General features: G+C 31.9%; 1 protein-coding gene across 1 annotated transcript in view; it reads right to left on the bottom strand.

Moving 5' to 3' along the window:
* Positions 1-2,632: 2,632 nt before the first annotated feature.
* The window catches only part of LOC142229144 (tetratricopeptide repeat protein 28), a 99,306-nt gene continuing 79,663 nt past the window's right edge, over positions 2,633-22,275 (bottom strand). Inside the window, exons 3-7 of the mRNA XM_075299683.1 lie at positions 7,948-11,065; positions 7,772-7,891; positions 6,039-7,713; positions 5,240-5,973; positions 2,633-5,170 (exon numbers count right to left, since the gene is read on the bottom strand). Coding sequence (XP_075155798.1) covers positions 3,102-5,170; positions 5,240-5,973; positions 6,039-7,713; positions 7,772-7,891; positions 7,948-11,065 — 7,716 coding nt within the window. The 3' untranslated portion in view covers positions 2,633-3,101. The remainder of the gene's footprint in view (positions 5,171-5,239; positions 5,974-6,038; positions 7,714-7,771; positions 7,892-7,947; positions 11,066-22,275) is intronic.

Here is a 22,275-nt window from a genome sequence, read left to right on the forward strand (position 1 = left end):
AAATTTTCTATAGGAATAAAGTTTTGAAAAAAAAAATTATTGGACTGGTAATTTTGACAAAATTTTCTATAGAAATAAATTGGACTAACAATTTTTTTTTTCCAAAGAAATAAAATTTTGACAAAATTTTTCTATAGAGATAAAATTTTGACAAAATTTTCTATTGGAATAAAGTTTTGAAAAAAAAATTTTATTGGACTGATAATTTTGACAAAATTTTCTATAGAAGTAAAATAACATTTTGAAAAAATTTTCGATATGAAAACATTTTGAAAAGATTTTCTATATGAATAAAATTAAAAAAAAAAATCCTATAGGAACAAAAATAAAAAATTAAAAAAAAAATCCTATAGGAATAAAATATTGACAACAATTTCTATAGAAATAAAAATTTGATTTTGACAAAATTTTCTATTGGACTGATAATTTTGACAAAATTTTCTATAGAAATAAAATAACATTTTGAAAAAATTTTCTATATGAAAACATTTTGAAAAGATTTTCTATATGAATAAAATTTAAAAAAATCCTATAGGAATAAAAATAAAAAATTTAAAAAAAATTCCTATAGGAATAAAATATTGACAACAATTTCTATAGAACTACAATTTTGACAAAATTTTCTACAGAAATAAAATTTTGACAAAATTTTATACAGAAATAAAATTTTGACAAAATTTTCTACAGAATAAAATTTTGACAAAATTTTCTAAAGGAATAAATTTGGACAAAATTTTCTATAGGAATAAAATTTGGACAAAATTTTCTATAGGTATAAAATTTGGACAACATTTTCTATAGGAATACAATTTGGACAACATTTTCTCTAGGAATAAAATTTTGACAAAATTTTCTATAAGAATAAAATTTTGACAAAATTTTCCATAGAAATAAAATGTTGACAAAATTTTTTATAGGAATAAAATTTTGACAAAATTTTCTATAGAGATAAGGTTTGGACAAAATGTTTACTAGGAATAAAATGTTGATAAAATTCTCTATAGAAATAAAGTTTTGACAACATTTCTTTAGGCATAAAATATTTACTTCATTTTCTATAGGAATAAAATTTTGAGAAAATTTTCTATAGAAATCAAAGTTTGAGAATATTTTCTATAGTAACAAAATTTTAGCATAATTTGACAGAAATAAAATAAAAAAAATTGCTATAGGACTTAAATTTTGACAAAATTTTCTATAGAAATAAAATTTTGAAAAAATTTTCTATACGAATAAAATTTTGAAAAAATTTCCTATAGGAATTAAATTTTGACAAAGTTTTCTATAGGAATAAAATTTTGACAAAATTTGCTATAGAAATAAAATTTTCTATAGGAATAAAAATTTGTAAAAAATTTTCTATAGTAGTAAAATTTTGAAAAAAATGTTTTATAGGAATAACATTTGAAAAAATTTTCTAAAGGAATAAAATTTTGAAAAAAATTTTGCTAGGAATAAAATTTTGACAAATCTTTCGATAGGAATACAATTAAAAAAAAAAAAAAAAAACTGTATAGGAATATAGCAATAAAATTTTCAGAAAATTTTCTATAAGAAAAAAAATTGGAAAAATTTTCTATAGGACTAAAAATTTAAAAAAATCTATACGAAAAAAAATTTGAAAAAAAATTTTTGTAGGAAGTTTGCTACAGAAATGAAAATTAAGTAGAGAAATGAAATTTAAATATAAAAATAAAATTTTTGACTCAATTCTCTATAAAAGCAATATTAAATTAACATTTTAAAATTTTGAATTCCCATTGTAGGATATTATCAAATTCCATTGCGGGCAAGTTCTCCTGTTTTGTAGAAGTAGCATTTTTCCTTGTTGGTGCGAGTTAAAAATATTTAAAACTCCAACACATTTATAATTCAAGGGATATGTATACACTGAAATAAAGTGTCGCTATTAGGAATTATCATAAAATAATAAATAAACTTTTAAAATAAAATAATAAATGAATCTTTCGAAGAAACTTTTTTCCATAAAACCACAAAAATTTTATAAAAAAACAGCAAACCAAGTCTTGTTTTATTGGATAATTTTTTTTTTGGTAAAAATTTTTTCAAATTCTGGTAGATGATTTTTGGCTCGAGTGGCAACCGTGTTCCCAACTTGGAGTCGTTGTCTGTGAACGATGACGTAGTCGCCCATTTTATTGACCCCAAGTGTGATTTTGCATGCAATGAGGTATTTGCAAGGGTTGACACAAGGCCTTATGAGTACATGTGTTTAGAGCTAGTCCGGGTTTTATTTTGGATATCTTATCAATAGAACCTACATTGGCAACTCAATGGTTACGAGACACATGAATAAAATTTTGACAAAATTTTCTATAGGATAACATTTTGACAACATTTTTTCTAGGAATAAAATTATGACAAAATTTTCTCTACGAAAAAAAAAAATTGGCAAAATAAAAAAAAAATGTTGAAAAAATTTTCTATAGACATTTTGGTATATTATTTTTGAATCGAATGGCAACTGTGGTTCCCCTCCCATTCCATTGCATTTATCTTGAATAACTTTTATAATTTTCCATATATATTTCATATTTTATTAAATAAAATTACAATTACACAACTAACAACTATAAACACTTGTAAATGTAATAGAATTAAATATAATCAGTTCTGTTTTTTTTTGTTTGAAATAGTTAAAAGAATTGAAATAAAATCTAAAACTGTACAGCATTCATATGGGATGCATTTTATGCATGGGAATGATTAATACCATAATAAAAAATATATTGCATTTTTTTTCTAACGATATTTAGTATACTCGTATATATATAGAAATAAATACATACATACATTAAATTCTAAACTAAGGGAAATGATTTTAATAAATATATGGATACAATTATCAGTGAAGTAAATGAAAAACAACTGCCTAGAAACATTGGAGTGACAAGAAGTAGAAGAATTGTTCGTAGATTCTTAGGTTGGCAACGTCACTCATCTGGCACAAGGCATCAGTAACAGAACGTTCGAAGACTTTTCGCTTGATTACGCCATTGATCTTCCACAGGCATCCTTTGGAATTGATTACAAAGTCTGGGAACTCCTTTGAGTTTGTTGCCAGATTTCCCACTTTCCTCTTAAACTTTTCGACTGGCCACTCCACTGGTCTGTGCTGCGTCACCCTTTAGCATAGTTATATTTTTATAATTACTACTGCACTGGGAATCGGCTACAGAACGACCATCACCCTCATCTCTGCGACAGAATTCATTAAAGGGGCTGGGAACACGTTTCAGATTGGACAAAGAATTGGGAACACTGGCTGTTAGATTTCCCACTTCCTTATTGACACTGGTGCGTATTTTATTCTGCCTTTCCAAGATATCGGCTGTTGTCAAATCACTGGCTTTCACTATACTTGAGGGCACATTACTTAGCCAGGGTTTGTGGGAGGATTTCTTTTGTACGGTGGCCGCTTTACAGCGACATATTATATCGGCAGGATCACCACAGTTGGGACATACATCTTTGACCGCAGCACTATTGCCATTGGAACTCTGAGGATTTAGAGTTTTGGTATTGGTTGTACTCACAGATGATGATGAAGAGGCTCCACTTAGTTCAATGTCATTTACGGCCTCGGCCAAACTTAGGGCAATTGAATTACTGGGCGCCATTTTGCATGTCTGCTCAGTTTCTTCATAGTTTTTGCTAAGCAATAATTTCGAGAGAGGAGGAGCCAATCCCAGACCTAAATTACGCTCATGATAAACTTCCGATATTGTTGGAGTCATTTCTCTATTCATATGGCGCATAATTGAATCCTGAATGGATTTTTGATTCGATTTGCCTGTATCTTTAGCCACAGCTCCTGTGTGCACCGAGGAGCTATTCGAGCTGGCGGCGCCGGTATTATGATTCGCATTTATGGGTTTCAAATCCTTTTTAGCTTCTTCCATAAGATCACTATCGGCTTGTGAGAAATAAAGATTGGGGGAATTGAAGACCAGTGCATTGTCTTCATCATCGGGCAAATTGATGGGTTTCCGACTGCCTGCTGTATTGTTGTTCGTTGTGCATAGAGGGCCTGTGGGTGGAGTATTTACACTTGAGCCACTTTGGTTAGCTGCGCCCACTTCAGTTCTCACATTAAGACGATCCATAAAGAGAGCATGCTCTTTACTAACCCTGGCAGCCACCGATGACTGAGCACTTCCCAATTTAATTTTTGGTTTTAAACGGAAATGTGACATAGGCAATTGACCAACTTTCAGGCTTCTTTCGAAGTCAGACTCACTGCTATTGGAATCGGTGGCATTAGTTTGGGATGTGGAAGCCAAGTTGGCATTCAGGTTGTTATAGACCGGAGCCATGGGGGCTAGAGGCCTTAGACTATCCACCAAAGGCATATTTTGTCTGGGTGGTGGTAATGGTGGCATATGACCTCCACGCCGTAGAACTGTGGCATGGCCGGAACCTTCCCAATCCGTAGTGGAACTAGCAGAACTTGAGCTATCAGGGCGTCGTCCGCCGGCATTTGGCACTACAGAAATCTCAGGAATTACAGAGTCTCCCAAATATCCCATTCCTGTGCCTGAATACAAATTCCGAATTCTGGTTTGATGGGCCAAGGCCAATGAAACATTGGGGTCAACCGGATTTTGGGTAGTAACCGGAGGACTTGGTGTGAAGGCGGCATCACTTTCACCGCCACCTCCGGGACGTGAAACTCTAACTGGTCCCCTTAGAGCTGTCGAGCCCAAACGACAGTTACTAGTCTTGGTTATATGACTCTGTGATATATAACCATCGGAGAGTTCACTATCTGTGGTATTGTTAAGGCTCGATTGATCCAGTGTGGGATATAGGGCCGAGGAATTACAGGCGGCGCTTGTCGAAGGTAAAGCTTCATTATCTGTACGGCCGCCATCGGGCTCTCCACGTCGTCTGACATATGATATAAAGGCTCCACTGCCAGTGCTTATCAAACGGGAACGATTTATGGGCAAGGGCGGCAATGAGATGCCCATATTTAATGGCGCTTTACCAGAGTCTCCCACCAAAGTTTGATGGGGTGTCGACGATGGTAAATGTTGATGGTTATTTGTGGCATTTGGTAGAGTAACATCAGTGCAACTGTCTTCGATTAGAGACTCACAGCTGCTTGATGAATCCAAACCTAAGCTTTTAGGAGCTTCCTGGGTATCTGTAATTAAAAGGGAAAAATCATCGAAATCATCTAGAGACTTTGGGGCATGATCCTTTGCAGACTTACCAAATAAAGCTAAAAGAGCCTGCAAAACAAATTGGCATATCCTACGATTAGCTTGTTTTCCTGTACGCAAAGTCACCTGATCCTGACCCACTTCGGTCAAATCAAAACCCATAGAGGCGAGCAATTCATGGCATCCCGCCACACGCCAAAGTCTTACCGAGAGAGGAATTTCTATGATAGCTTCAGTCTCAGGACTTCCCTTGGGTGGATATTGAGCCAAAACATTTCTTATGACTGCAATAATATCATCAGCCATTTCGGAGCTGGTCACCAGCTTGGCCAGAGCTTGCAAAGTTAGGGGTGTTAGAGCCAATAGGGCTTGTAGACTGGCCGAGCATTGTGATAGCCTATCTTCAGGATCAGCTTGGGGAAAGAAAACACTCGATGGTATACCATTGGCAGCGGGTTCAAAACGAAATCCTACAGCCATCAATAGATCCTTCCAGCCAGCCACAGGTCCCGCCTTATTCTCGATACTCTTCTGGGTGGTATACATGGCATTCTTCTGGCCTCGATGGATACGCTGCAAACTCTTCTCGACCAAGTGCAGACAGACCCTCAAGGCATCTCGACATTTATCCGGAGTACGCATAAGTTCACACAAGGCATGACCCATTAAAGCAACTTTATTGGATAGACGGACATTACCACCCACCAAAAGGAAGCCAGCCCAGTTGGCAGGATGGGCAAAGTGTTTGGTATGCTGTACGGTTTGCATAGCTTCAGCGAGAGCTCTGTGGGGGAAGAAGGCGATATTAAATTCGAATGGGAAATCTTAAGACTCCGCAGCAGTACTTACCTTGCGGCCCTGGCTCCTTGAAGCAATGAAGAATAGAAAGCTCTTAGCAAAATTTTAGCTGCTGTCTCTGGTACAGGCCACAGGGAAATAAGGACAGCCCCGGCCCCGGCACTTAACCAACTACCGGCTAAATTCGCAACCCCAGATCCAGTTATGGGCTCAATAGAATGATAGGAACTTAAAACCACAAGTTTGGCATTGAGTCTAATGTTCAAGACATCGTTTGCGGAGAGTATGAAATCTGATAATTGGGGCAATTCCATATTGCCTCCGGATAATTCGGGAGTCTCATGATCTCGCTCGGAAGAGTTTTCGGCATTCGAAGATTGATAAAATCTTTTCTGAGATTGTGAATCGACCACATCGCCAGGACTTAAAACTACGGCACCCAATTTCCAACTTAGATTGGCGGCAAAATGCACACATTCCGCCGTGGGGAGTTCCGAGACTATGGCTTCTTTGGTGGCATTACAACCCACTAGTGTCTTAGCTTGTAACATATCGGCCACCATTGCTGCCTCTTGTAGAGAGGCGGGCGACTCTGACCATCTCCAAGTTTCTGCCAGAGTGGAGGGTATACGAGGACCTCCCACCACCAGGGCTGTATTCAAATTCTCCGCTAGCTCTCGGGAACGTAAAATTTTACTCTTTATCCTTAGCGATTGTAGAGAGGGTACTGTAATCAGAGAACATCTCTCTGAGAGATATTCACCATCCTCTTTGGAGCTACGTAATATGGCAAAAGGTACCAAATACAGCTCATTGTCCAATACCAATATCAATTCCTTTCTTCCCTGACGCGAAACGGCTCCACTTGTAGGCAGCAAATCGTCGAAGGGGGCCATCAATATATTGAATAGAGTGTGCAAACAGGAAGGTCCCTGCCACACTGGTAACATGGGAGCTCTACGCGATCGTGATGATCCCTGGAGACTTCCTATGGACCGCGTGGAACCCTGCAAGCTACTGGCCACAGAACCCCCCACCGAACCCAAACTAAACAGAGAACTCAGGGAGTAATTGGAAGAATTCATGAGATGATTACGATTGACCATTCTCAGAAAGCCAGAACGTTCATTGGAAAAGTCATCTAGGAGATTTTCCGTTGAAGAACGCCAACCACTGCCATCACCCTCATGGAGTACCGTATCGGAATTAACTCCCAGATTATCACGAACCATATTGATGTAGCGTTCCAATAGACTTTCCTTGTCCTCCGAATCTTTGGCATGTTCGGCAAGTTTTTCCGAAGACATTTTCAAAGTCTCCTCACTGATTTTAATGGCATGGAATCTCACAATGCCCTTTTGTGGTTGTAGGAACCAAGCATAGAGTTCATCTATGGCCAGACTAAAGTAGAGGACATTGTTCTTGGTGCGATTGACAATATCGTAAATGTGCTCGCTACAGGTCATCATGGTTTTACGAGAAATACTGTTGGTGTCGGGTGTGGAACGGGCCTTACAACGTTCTGCTGCGACTAAGGCATCCTCATTGCGTTGCATGGCCACAAAGATTTGTTGTAGAATGTGATAGCAAGAGGTTTGCAGGTCAAAGAGGCTACTACGAGCCTCGGGACTGCGTTGATCATAGCGTACCGATTCCAAAAGTTGGGCTGCATTTTCCATTTGAAGTTTGGCACCTTCATTATCGCCGGAAGCTCTTAAGGCAAGACCTACGGGAAATAATGGTCATGTCATGGAAAGCTTGATGGAATAGCACAGCCTACTTACCTAATTGATGTCTTATTTTGGCTTCTTCTTCCGACTTATTGATGGCTTGGGCTATGGTTAAGCCCTGTTTGAGATAATTGACAGCTTCCGTATGTTGGCCCATTTGATGGTACACCCGACCTAGAAAAAATCCAGAATTATTCCCTCTCTCTTTACCTAAAACTGTCTTCACTCACCCAAAGATCCACAAGCAAATGTTTTACTCAGATGGTCTGTTGACATGGCCAATTGTTTCTCATAGAATTTGACAGCATCATCATAGGACCTTATAGCCTCATATACAGCTCCCAAATTTCCACAGGCCCTTGCCTGCATATTGGCATTGCCCAAATGATCACCCATTTCCAAATCCATTTTATGTAATTTCATAGCTCCATCATTGTCACCCATCCGCTGATAGACATTTCCCAAGGCACTTGTAGCATCGGAGACCAGTATACGATCTCCCAACTCACGAGCAATCTCCTGTTGATGCTCCAAACAATTTACCGCTTGTTCGTGGTTACCCAAAGCACAGTGGATATTGCCCAAATCACCATAGGCGACAGCCTTGACTTCGGGACTACCCAATTCGTGGGCTACCACCAAACGTTTTTCCAAACATACCAAGGCCTCTTGTAGGTTCCCCAGGGCTCGATGGCAATGACCCATTCCACGATAGGCTTTCTCTTGATCACGAAAACTTTGTAACTCTGTGGCCAATTGCAGATGGCGTTCATGGCATTTGATGGCTTCCTCATAATCGCCCAAGGCATCATAACAATCTCCCAAGTTGCCCAAAGCTCTGGCTCTATCATGCTGCGTTGTTGGTAGATTGACCCGCTCCAAGGTACCCAATTGTTGCTCCAAATATCCTATGGCATCCTCATAGTGGCCCATATTGAGTTTAGCAATACCAAGATTTCCAAATGTCTGAGCTTCCATAGCAGAATCTTGAAGTTCTTGAGCTCTGGCCAATTGATCTTGGTAACACTTCACCGCTTGTGTATAATTGTACAGGGCCATGTGTACGGCTCCCAAATGGCCATGGGCCTTACATTCTCCTTTCAAATCGGACATTTGTTGCCGTAGCGTCAACTCCTGCGTATGGTATCCCAAGGCTTTGTCGAATTTCTTAATGAGTCTATGGGCCAGGCCCAAGGCTCCACAAGCAGCAGCCTCCATAGACCTCTCTCGCGAATGGCGAGCCAATGCCAATTGGCGTTGATACATTTTTGCCCCTTCCTCAACTTCTCCCGTTCGTACAAGAATATCTCCAATATTTCCCAAGGCTCTGAATTTCCCAGACAAATGATTGGTCATATGGGCCACTGCTAGAAAATATTTTTGACATTCCAGCGCGGCCTGAGTATTGCTCAGTGCCAGATGGGCTAGACCTAAATTGCAATAGGCTCGACCCATATTGATTTTATCTTGGAGATCTTTGGCCAAAGCCAGATCCTGATCATAATAGCGGACAGCCTCTCTAAAATTGCCAATGCAATAGTGAACATAGCCCAGAAAATGGCACGCCTTACCTTCGGCGGCCACATCTCCCAATTCCTGGGATAACATTAAATACTGCTCATAATAGGGGACGGCATGGGCGAATTCTTGGCGGGAGCTCAGACAATTGCCCAGGTTAAGTAGGGCACAAGCTTCACCTTGGGTGTCCTTTAGTTCACGGGCTATATTCAGATGGGCTCGATAGTGAATCATAGCCATATCATGGGCACCCAAAGCTTGATAGGCCACCGCCAGATTTCCGTGTGTCGATGCCTCAGCACTGCGATCATTGACCTCCTTGCTGATGATCAACTCCTGTTTGTGATATTTGATGGCTGCTTCATAAAGACCTGCCGAGGAGTACGCGTTGCCTATGTTACCATAGGCTCTGCCCATACCAGCACGATCATGCAATTGCCTGGCTATGGTCAGATGGGCTTGATGCAATTTCAGCGCAGCATCGTGTTCACCCAGTAGCTGATAGACAATGCCCAAATTGGAGCAGGCTCTTCCCTCGCCCACCTTGTCTCGTGAGGCCAAAGCCATTTCCAATTGTTTCTCATGCCATTTCTTGGCCTGGACAATATCTCCAGCACATCGAGCCGCATGACCTAGACCAGCATAAGCCCTGGCTTCAATGTTGCGATCACCCAGCTGTTGAGAAATTCTCAGGACTTGTTCGTGAAAGGTCATGGCCTGTGAAAAATTTCGCCGATAATGATGACTGGATCCCAAATTGGAATAGGCCTTGGCTTCCTCCACCTGATTGCCCAGTTTACGAGCCAGTCTCAGATGTTGCGTATGGCAGTCTACGGCTGAATCAAAGTCCCCCATGGCCAAGAAGACAGCTCCAACATTTCCTATTTCTCTAGCTTCCTGTAAACGATCACCTATCTGCTTGACCAGTTGCACACACTGCTTATGGCTGGCCAAGGCATTGGGGTAATCGCCTATGGCTGTATAGACATGGCCCAAAGATGTCAGGGCAGCGGCTGCAGCTTGGGTATCTTTGCATTTCATAGCCAGCACCAATTGGTAACGATGAGCGGTTAGAGCCTCTTTGAAAGACCCTTGGCTAAAATAAGCAGAACCCAAATTTCCATGAGCACGACATTCGCCAGCTGTATCGCCCAGACTTTTGGCCACTGCCAAATCCTGTTGCATATATCCTATGGCTTTATCCAATTGATTGAGCACCCAATGGGCCGAACTAAGAGCACTAAACACCGAGCCTCTTAGCTTCAGTGAACATGAGCCTATCCGTAAAGCAGCTTCCAGCACCGTTACAGCCGAGTGATATTGACCAGCCTGTAATAGCTCTTGACCCACCACTGATATAACCACAAAGGGAGATTGATCCAAATTCATAGTGCGTAATTGTTGGAATGTTGGCTCGAGAGCATGTCTCAAAGGACTCTTAATGGAGGCCTCCAATAATCCCGACAGCAGCTGCTTATTCTGTGGATCTTGACCCAAGCCAGCGGCAAAAGATGCCAAAGCCTCACCATATCTGCCCAAACATTGTAAAGCTACACCTTGACGAAAATATGCTTTCGGCCATTGTGGACACAATTCACGAGCTTTGGTGGCATCCTGTAGAGCCAAAGCAAATTGTCCTTGTTTTAGACGAGCCGCCGATCGATTACTATAGAGAATGTAATTACTGGGATCCAATTGTAGGGCATCAGTATAGAGAAGAACAGCGGTGCCAAAATCTCCATTTTGGCAAGCTGTATTCGATTGACGAACTTTCTCTAGGAATAGGGCACGATTCGCCGCAGTTAGCTCTGCATTACATTCGGGTTCATTCTGTAAAGAGAGAGAGAGAGAGAGGCAGAGTGTGGGTGAGAAAGTGGAGACATTAGTTCTTTCGTTCTGTAAAGACAAAATTTTCTAGCGAAATAAGATTTTGACGAAATTTTCTGAAGAAATAAAATTTTGACAAAATTTTCTGAAGAATTAAAATGTTGACAACATTTTTTGAAGAAATAATATTTTGACAAAATTTTCTATATAAATAAACTGTTGACCAAATTCTCTACAGAAACAAAACTTTGACCAAATTCTCTATAGAAATAAAATTTTGACATAATTTTCTATAGAAATAAAATTGTGACAAAATTTTCTATGGAAATAAAATTTTAACAAAATAATCTATGGAAATAAAATTATGACTAAATTTTCTATAGAAATAAAATTTTGTCAAAATTTTCTATAGAAATAAAATTTTGACAAAATTTTCTATAGAAATAAAATTTTGACAAAATTTTCTATGGAAATAATCGTAAAGTTATGAAAAAAATTCTGTAGAAATAAAATGTTGACATAATTTTCTATAGAAATAAAATTTTGACAAAATTTTCTATGGAAATAAAATTTTAACAAAATAATCTATGGAAATAAAATTATGACTAAATTTTCTATAGAAATAAAATTTTGACAAAATTTTCTATGGAAATAATCGTAAAGTTATGAAAAAAATTCTGTAGAAATAAAATGTTGACATAATTTTCTATAGAAATAAAATTTTGACAAAATTTTCTGAAGAAATAATATTTTGACAAAATTTTCTATAGAAATAAAATTTTGACAAAATAAAATAAAATGGAAATAAAATTTTAACAAAATAATCTATGGAAATAAAATTATGACAAAATTTTCTATAGAAATAAATTTTTGACAAAATTTTCTGAAGAAATAAAATTTTTACAAAATTTTCTATAGAAATAAAATTTTGACGAAATTTTCAGAAGAAATAAAAATTTGACCAAATTTTCTGAACAATTAAAATTTTGACCAAATTTTCTGAAGAAATGACATTTTGACAAAATTTTCTATATAAATAAAATGTTGACCAAATTCTCTATAGAAATAAAATTTTGACCAAATTCTCTATAGAAATAAAATTTTGACAAAATTTTCTAAGGAAATAAAATTTTGACAAAATATTCTATGGAAATAAAATTATGACAAAATTTTCTGTGGAAATAAAATTTTGACAAAATATTCTATAGAAATAAAATTATGACAAAATTTTCTGTAGAAATAAAATTATGACAAAATTTTCTGTAAAATAAAATTATTACAAAATTTTCTATGGAAATACTCGTAAAGTTATGAAAGAAAATTCTGTAGAAATAAAATTTTGACATAATTTTCTATAGAAATAAAATTTTGGCAAAATTTTCTGTAGGAATAAATTTTTGAAAAAATTTTCTGAAGAAATAATTTTTTTACAAAATTTTCTATAGAAATAAAATTTTGACGAAATTTTCTGAAGAAATAAAATTTTGACAAAATTTTCTGTAGGAATAAATTTTTGACAAAATTTTCTGAAGAAATACAATTTTTTTTATAGAAATAAAATTTCGACGAAATTATCTATAGACATAAAATTTGGATAAAATTTTCGATAGAAAAAAAAATTTTTACAAAATTTTCTATAGAAATAAAATTTTGACAAAATTTTCTATAGAAATAAAATTTTGACAAAATTTTCTATAGCAATCAAATTTTGACAAAATTGTCTATAGAAATAAAATTTTGACAAAATTTTCTATACAAATAAAATTTTGAGAAAAATTTCTATAGGCATAAAATTTGGATAATATTTTCTATAGAAATAAAATTTTGACAAAATTTTCTATAGAAACAAAATTTGGACAAAATTTTCTGTAAAAATAAAATTTTGCAAAAATTTTCTATAGAAATAAATTTTACAAAAATTTCCTATAGAAATTAAATTTTGAAAAGAATTTTCTATAGAAATTAAATTTTGAAAAAAAATCTATATAATAGATTTTTTTTGTTTTTGTAAAATTTTCTTTTTTGTCTCAGTGTATTACCCATTACATTCATTTTTGTATTCCCATAGGCCTTATGTTCACTCCTCTAAGTTGGCAAGTACAAATATTTATACCAAATATCCATACTTCCATATGCCATCGTCATTTTCATCATTATCATTCTGGTTGATTGTGTTGTTGTCCAGTACTGATAATTACATTAAATGCCTTCATGTTGCTCAGGGAAATTGCCCTTATTGCCTCCATTTGCTTTTAGCCTTCTAAATGGAATTCTGTTAAGCTTTTAACGCTGGCCTGATAGTAATTTTAAAATAATTTCTGCTGGCTCTAAAAATTCTCAAAGGCTAAATGCATCCCATATGGCCTAGAAATGCAGCAATCATTTCAGATTGAGTCACGTTTATACGGAAAATGTAAATTCCATTGTATTGTTGAAGTGTTTCTTCATCTTTCTTCATTATACTGCCTCTTTCAAAAGTCTTCTTCAAGTGCACATGTTATGTCTTGAAAATATTCCAAATGTGTATAGTGATTGTGTGTGTGGGGTTGATGAAGATGTGGTCTTGAGTTTTACTACCATCTGGATGGTGAATTGGTGAGAGATTTTCTTGCTTTTGATTCATCATTTAAATGGAAATAGATAATTAGTTTCAAAGGAAATAATCCAGTGCTATAGGATAGAATTGACAAAATGTGAGCAATATCGATTAAGCACACCGAGAGTTAGAGGGGGTTCTAATTTTGAAAATTCGGTCAAAAATGTGTTTCTTTGAATCTACATAACTAAGACTAAGAGACTAAGATAGACTTTCTTTCAAATTTGGTGAACAATAATTTAAATTAAAATTATCTTTGAGATTCAAGACACCTCCTACGAAAATGTTAATTTTTTTCACGAGATTGCTCTTTATCTTACCAGAAAATTTGGAAAAATTGGAAAAATGGGAGAACTGTGTCACCTGATCACTATCATACATCGAAGATTTTCGAGTTTTGGACTCCTTGTCGAAAAAAATAGGAAAGTCGAAGGCAATTTTTGTAGCCGAGTCAATTCGTTTTTTGATGTTAATCAAAATCGCTCTTAATCGACCAATAAAACTTAACGTATAAGTCTAAACGCATATGTCAACATTTTAATAAACAAAATACTTTTTCCCTGTTGGTTAAGCTACTCTTGCAGTTTGGTCAACGCATAGTCTAAATGAGCCTGAAAATAATTCAGGCGGCCACTTTAACCTAACTTTTTAAGCTGAAATCAATAAATAATAAAACCCATAGATAATAAATAAAAATAATAAAAACCCAAAAAGTCACATCACAAATGTCGAAAGTCAAACCCGACAGTTGCAATTTTTTAAAGAATCAAAACATATAAAATGTGAAAAAATCCTAGAGTCGGCTTTTGCCAAATTAAATTATTCTAAATTTAAAAATAATAACAAAAAGTCGACTATTTAATTCTTATTATTATCTCTATTACATTTCTTGAAAATTAAAAACAAAAAAAAAAAACAGTCAAACAAGAGGCACCCAACGTTCAATTATAAAATAAATAGATAACGAATTGTTGTCACGTTGCAAATTTTAATCTTTCCTTTACATTTCATAAAAAGATAGCTAATTGTAGTTCTTTGTAGATAAAGTATTGACAAAATTTTCTATAGAAATAAAATTTTGACAAAATTTTCTATAGAAATAAAATTTTCACAAAATTTTCTGTAGAAACAAATTTTTTTACAAAATATTCTATAGAAATAATATTTAGACAACATTTTCTATAGAAATAAAATTTTGACAAAATTTTCTATAGAAATAAAATGTTGACAAAATTTTCTATAGAAATAAAATTTTGACAACATTTTCTATAGAAATAAAATTTTGACAACATTTTCTGTAAATTCAGTATAAAAAATTTCTTTCGAACAAAATATAAATAGTATATTTTTTTACTGCTTCGTACATTGGTAGAATTCTTGAGGTTTTGGTAGATTTTGCAAAATATTCCTCTCCAACAAAGAGGTACTTCACAAATTTTATATAAAAATAAAATTTTCTGTGGAAACAAATTTTTTACAACATATTCTATAGAAAGAATATTTTGACAAAATTTTCTATAGAAATAAAATTTTGACCAAATTTTCTATAGAAATAAAATTTTTACCAAATTTTCTATAGAAATAAAGTTTTGAGAAAATTTTCTATAGAAATAAAATTTTGAGAAAATTTTCTATAGAAATAAAATTTTAACAAAATTTTACTTTTATAGAGATAATTGTGACAAAATTTTATTTCTATAGAAAATGTTGTCAAAAAAATCGACGTTTTGATTTTCATTACAAACAAACTTTTCAAAATTAAAAAAGTCGAAAGTTGCTTTTTTAAATTTTGAAAAAAAAAATGAACGTCGAAATTAGAAAAAAACTGAAAAGTCGAAAGTTGCTTTTTTTAAATTTTGAAAACAATAAAATCGACTTTGAAAAAATCTAAAAATCGACTTTTTGATTTTCATTGCAATCAGCCATTGCAAAATTAAAAAACAAAAAAACTGAAAAGCGAAAAGTTTAAAGTTGTTTTTTTTTTTTAATTTTGGAGACGAAATTAAAGTCGACTTTGAAAAAAATCTAAAAATCTAAGTTTTGATTTTTATTACAAGCAACCTTTCCAAAATTAAAAAAATTAATAAAAGTGGAAAGTAGTTTTTAAATTGTAAAAAAAATTAAATCGGCTTTGAAAAAATCGAACAATCTACTTTTGGATTTTCTTTACAATCAGCCATTCCAAAATTAAAAAAAAAAAACTGAAAAGAGAATTGTTGAAAAGTCGAAAGTTGCTTTTTTTAAATTAAAAAAAAAAAAAAGATAAAGTCGACTTTGAAAAAATCTCAAAAATCGACGGTTTGATGAAATGAAATCGACTTTAAAAAAATTTAAAAATCTGCCTTTTCATTTTTATTACAATCAACCATTCCAAAATTAAAAAAAAAACTGAAAAGTCGAATTTTTGAAACGACGAAAGATGTTTTTTTTTTAATTTTGGGAAAAAAAAACAAATTAAAGTCGACTTTGAAAAAATGTAAAAATCGACAGTTTGATTTTCGTTACAATCAACTCTTCCAAAAATAAAAAAAAAAAAACAATAAAAAGTTTAAAGTGGCTTTTTTTTAATTAAAAAAAATTATGTCGACTTTGAAAAAATCTAAAAATCTACTTTTGGATTTTCTTTACAATCAGCCATTCCAAAATTAAAAAAAAAACTGAAAAGCGAATTTTTGAAAAGTCGAAAGTGGCTTTTTTTGCATTTAAAAAAAAAAAATAAAGTCGACTTTGAAAAAATCTCAAAAATCGACGGTTTGATTTTCGTTACAATCAACCCAACCAAAATGAAAAAAACTGCATTTTTAAAATTTTGAAAAAAAAATGAAATCGACTTTAAAAAAATGTAAAAATCTGCTTTTTCATTTTTATTACAATCAACCATTCCAAAATTAAAAAAAAACTGAAAAGTCGAATTTTTGAAACGACGAAAGATGCTTTTTTTTAATTTTGGAAAAAAAACAAATTAAAGTCGACTTTGAAAAAATGTAAAAATCGACGGTTTGATTTTCGTTACAATCAACCCTTCCAAAATAAAAAAAAAAACAATAAAAAGTTTAAAGTTGCTTTTTTTAATTAAAAAAAATTAAAGTCGACTTTGAAAAAATCTAAAAATCGACAGTTTGATTTTCGTTACAATCAACCCTTCCAAAATGAAAAAAAAAAATGAAAAGTTGAAAGTTGCATTTTTTAAATTTTCAAAAAAAAAATTGAGTCGACTTGAAAAAAAATCTAAAAATCGACTTTTTGATTTTCATTACAAGCAACTCGTCCAAAAATAAAAACAAAAAAAGAACTTAAAAGTCCAATTTTTGAAACGTTGATAGATGTTTCTTTTTTTTTTTTAATTTTGAAAAAAAACATATTAACGTCGACTTTGAAAAAACAATTAAAAATCGGCAGTTTTATTTCCGTTACAATCAACTCTTCCAAAATTAAAAAAGTTGAAAGTTGCATTTTTTTAAATTTAAAAAAATAAAATAAAATTAATCTAAAAATAGACTTTTTGATTTTCATTACAATCAATCGTTCCAAAATTAAAAAAAAAAAAAAAACATAAAGTCGATTTTGAAAAAAATCTAAAAATTGACATTTTTATTTTCATTACAATCAACCTTTCAAAAAGTAAAAAAATACTGAGATGTAAAATTTTTCAAAATTTTAAAATTGCCTTTTTAAGTTTTGAAAAAAAAATAAAGTCGACTTAAAAAAAAAAACTAAAAATCTACTTTTTGTTTTCCATTACAATCCCTACTACATTTCTTGGAAAGTCGTATTTGTAAAAATGGAAAATATTGGGTTGCTCTTTTTATGCTGAAATTTCACCAAAAAGCTGAAAGTCACGATGTCATAAGCTCTAATTGAAGAGTTTCTTAACCTAATCTCTACAGTCCATTCTGGAAGAGACGAGAGGTGCCTTATCCTTTACTCAAATATTTTTGAATAAGGGCTGCTAAGGAGAAGGGAATCTCAACTTAAAAAAATAGATATAGAGTCTTTGCTTTTTATACAATTTCCAGGGATAATTAAAATTGGTCACATGACAAAAATTCGGTATATATTTTCGTTTTTGTTTTGTTTTTATATTTGCATTTGTATTTGAATATAAACAATAAATAAATAAATAACAATAAATTTATGTTCTATATTCTCAAGCATTGAGTATTCCCGGACATTTCCGGACACAATTGCTCTTGGTAAGCAGTTTTTCATCTCAGCTACTTACCCAGTTTTTGCTGGGGAATATATATTTTGTAATAGGATCAGGGACCCTATAAACATATATTCTTCAATAGAATATATTTTCCAACACAAAAATATATGCTTAAAGTCAATATTTGCTTTTATTTCCATCTTTTGTTTTGTAAATATATCCATGGGAATATTATTTTGTTATATTTTTGATTTTTCCCTGTGTACAAAATTTATTTCTCTACATAGAATTCCTGTCAATGCCATTGTTCTGTTTATTACCTTCTCCATTATAAACGAAGTTTTGTTTTTCCCATACCATGCCATGCTATGGCCATACCTGTGAGTAAACATAGAGAAAAACAAAAGACTTAAGCAACAAACTTGCATGCATGCATTGTAGCCATTGAACACAGAGGAGGTGTACGAGAACATATCATCACCTAAATACATGCGCATATGTTCGACCATTTGTTAGTGTGTTCATGTAAATTTTAGGCATTTTTTATAAGTGTTTTATTTAGTTTGAATTTGCAGTTGTTGTCATTCTGTTTTTGTGTGTTCGTGTCTCTGCTTCTTCGTGGAGTTTTTTCTCTTATGGGGTTTATAGCTAAAAAATTTTACATTTCTTCTTCGTTTGAATAACATCATTTACAGTTGCATTCTTTATGCATTTTATTTTCTCTCTGTCTGATTTTAGTTGTTTATTTATTTTATTTTTTTTAGTTGGTTCATCCTTCACTTCTGAGTGTCATTTGCTGTTTCATTGCATTGTTTTGTTGTTCTTGGGGTTATTTGCCGATTTATGTATAAATACAATATGCAAGTATGTATGGTTTTTTGTTTGTTTGTGCAATAAACATAACTCCATGGCACATGCAAATTTAAACAAAACATATTTCTGCCATTAGTGAGCTTCATTGGCATTATGGTGTCGTTGTTATATTGTCGAGGCATCGTCATCATCATTGTGAATCGTTTTGTCATTCAATGTTTGAATGTTAGTTTGTTTCTTTTGTGAATGCATTTAGGATGACTATATTGACAACAGAAAAGAAAACAAAAAAATTCTTAAGAGTTAGGGTTTGAAAATTAAAATATCCTCTAAAAATGTTTCTGGTTTTTGCTATGGATTTACAATGGGAGGATGTATATATGTCAGACCTGAGTAGTAGCTATTGCTAGTTTTGGGGCTAAGTCCTTATCATACAAAAACAAAAATATTTTGGAAAAATGATATTAGTCTCCTATTTCTCCTGGATTCCCTTGCACGGTTGACACAGTTGGTAGAAAATTTTATTCTACAGAAATAATTTTAACAAAATTTTCTATAGAAATAAAATTTTGACAAAATGTTCTTCAGCAATGACATTTTTAAAAATTTTCTACAGAAATAAAATTTTAACAAAATTTTCTATATAAATAAAATTTTGACAAAATTTTCTTTAGCAATGAAATTTTCAAAAAATTTCTGAAGAAATAAAATTTTGACAAAATGTTCTTTAGAAATAAAAATTTGACAAAATTTTCTATAGAAATAAAATTTTGACAAAATTTTCTTTAGAAATAAAAATTAGACAAAATTTTCTATGGAAATAAAATTTTGACAAAATTTTCTATAGAAATAAAATTTGGACAAAATTTTCTATAGAAATAAATTTTGGACAAAATTTTCTATAGAAATAAAATTTGGTCATAATTTTCTATAGAAATAAAATTTTGACAAAATTTTCGTTAGAAATAAAATTTGAAAAAAAAATTCTTTAGCAATGAAATTTTCACAAATTTTCTATAGAAATAAAATTTTGAAAAAAATTCTATAGAAACAAAATTTGACAAAATTTTCCATAGAAATAAAATTTGAACAAAATTTTCTATAGAAATAAAATTTGTTGTTGTTTTTGATATCAGCTTAAAACCATACATTGACTAAACTACAAGTGTTGCTTAGCCAGCAGAGGAAAAGAATGTTTGTCAAATTTATTTGGGCAAAGCCCTATAGACTGCAAGATGGTTGGATGGACGCACGTTTCGGAATTACCACATTCCTCATCAGCATCCTCTACTTGCAGCAAAATTTTTATTTCTATAGAAAATTTTGTTATTATTTCTAAAGAAAAATTTGTCAAAATTTTGTTACTATAGAATTTTTTTTCAAAATTTTGACAAAATTTTCTATAGAAATAATAAAAAAATTTTCTATAGAAATAAAATTTGGACAAAATTTGCTATAGGAGTAAAATTTGGACAAATTTTTCTATAGAAATAAAATTTGGATACAATTTTCTATAGAAATAAAAATTTGACAACATTTTCTATAGAAATAAAATGTTGACAAAATTTTTTATGGACATAAAATTTGAACAAAATTTTCTATAGAAATTTAATTTTGAAAAAAAAAAAATTCTATAGAAACAAAATTTGGACAAAATTTTCTATAGAAATAATAACAAAATTTTCTATTGAAATAAAATTTGGACAAAATTTTCTATAGAAATAAAATTTGAACAAAATTTTCTATAGAAGTAAAATTTGGACAAATTTTTCTATAGAAATAAAATTTTGACAAAATTTTCTATAGAAATTAAATAAAATTTGAACAATATTTTTTATAGAAATCCAATTTTGACAAAATTTTCTGTGGAAATAAAATTTGGGCAAAATTTTCTGTAAATTCAATATAAAAAAATTTCTTTCGAATAAAACATTTTTTTTATACCGACCAAAAAAAATTCGATCAGCAACTTCAAAGTAAAATTCTTTTTAATTTGGTAAAGATTTGGCAAAATGTTCTTCAAATTTTGGTAGATTAGTTTTGCGTAAGTGGCAATCGTGTTCCCCTGGCCAAGTGATGTTCTCTCCCAAGAATTACATGTTCGCCAGGCCTTCAAAACACGCTACCGAATAGGAGATGTCAACTAATATTTGAGCTCACCGACTGGTGTTTTTTTAATTTGGAAACAAAAAGTATTTACACGGAGAGTAAGGTGGATCCAGCAGCAGTTCGTGATGTTCAAACGGCCCAATAATTCGATGTAGAAAAGCCCTTCTGTACCCTTCGGCCCAATAATTTTGCAATGTATAGGTCTGGCTTATAATTCAGCATTGTACAGCTTTATGATCGATGTATCCTTCGACCCATTATTCACCATCATAGTATAGGCCTGAGATAATTCGATAATTTTCTATAGAAATAAAATTTTGACAAATTTTTCTATAAAAATTAAATTTTGATAAAATTTTCTATAGAAATAAAATTTTGACAAAATTTTCCATAGAAATAAAATTTTGACAAAAATTTATATAGAAATAAAATTTTGACACAATTTTCTATAGAAATAAAATTTTGAATTTGAATTTTCTATGGAAATAAAATTTTAACAAATTTTTCTATATAAATAAAATTTTGCAAAAAAGAAATAAAAGTTTGCAAACATTTTATATAGAAATAAAATTTTGAAAAAAATTTTCTATTGAAATAAATTTTTGCAAAAATTTTATATAGAAATAAATTTTTTCAAAAAATTTCTATAGAAATAAAATTTTGCAAAAATTTATTATAGAAATAAAATTTTGCAAAAATTTATTATAGAAATAAAATTTTGAAAACATTTTCTTTAGAAATAAAATTTTGACAAAATTTTCAATAGAAATAAAATTTTGACAAAATTTTCAATAGAAATAAAATTTTGACAAAATTTTCTATATGGATAAAATTTTTACAAAATTTTCCATAGGGATAATATTTTAACAAAATTTTCTATAGAAATAAAATTTTAACAAAATTTTCTATTGAAATAAAATTTTGCAAAAATTTTCTATAGAAATAAAATTTTGCAAAAAAATTCTATAGAAATAAAATTTTGCAAAAATTTATTATAGAAATAAAATTTTGCAAAAATTTTCTATAGAAATAAAATTTTGACAAAACTTTATATAATTATAGATGTATTGATCATCTTTAGAATATTCTTTTGGGAGTCTCAAGTAACAACAAATTTAAATAAAAAAACTCCCATTTCAACTAAGCAGTCCTGCTTGAGACTCAATATCTACCGCATAGATATGTTTTTTTTTTGTGCAAATTAAAGATAGCTATCACTTTGCTATGGAAATATTCTAAGAATTTCATTTTAAGTGTTCTTTCTTCATTTATACTTGTTTTCCTTTTTGGTGAAATAAACGACCTCCACATTGCCAGTGAAAAGACCCCAGCATTTTTAGTGTTCCATTTTTATGGCTGTTTGTAACAGAAGTGGAAGTCTATAAAACAAAATTAGCCACTGTATTGCAGAATTCTACGTCTATGGCACTTTTACCCTCAATGTTTTAGAAGCTGCTGTAAGGCGTTTGTTGCTTGAGTCTTTTGTTTTTTTTTTGCTTTTGAGGAAACGATGCATCGTCTTAACGAATTCCTTTGAACTATTTT

Source organism: Haematobia irritans, chromosome 3, assembly GCF_050003625.1.
Source record: "Haematobia irritans isolate KBUSLIRL chromosome 3, ASM5000362v1, whole genome shotgun sequence".
Classification (NCBI taxonomy): Eukaryota; Metazoa; Arthropoda; class Insecta; order Diptera; family Muscidae; genus Haematobia; species Haematobia irritans.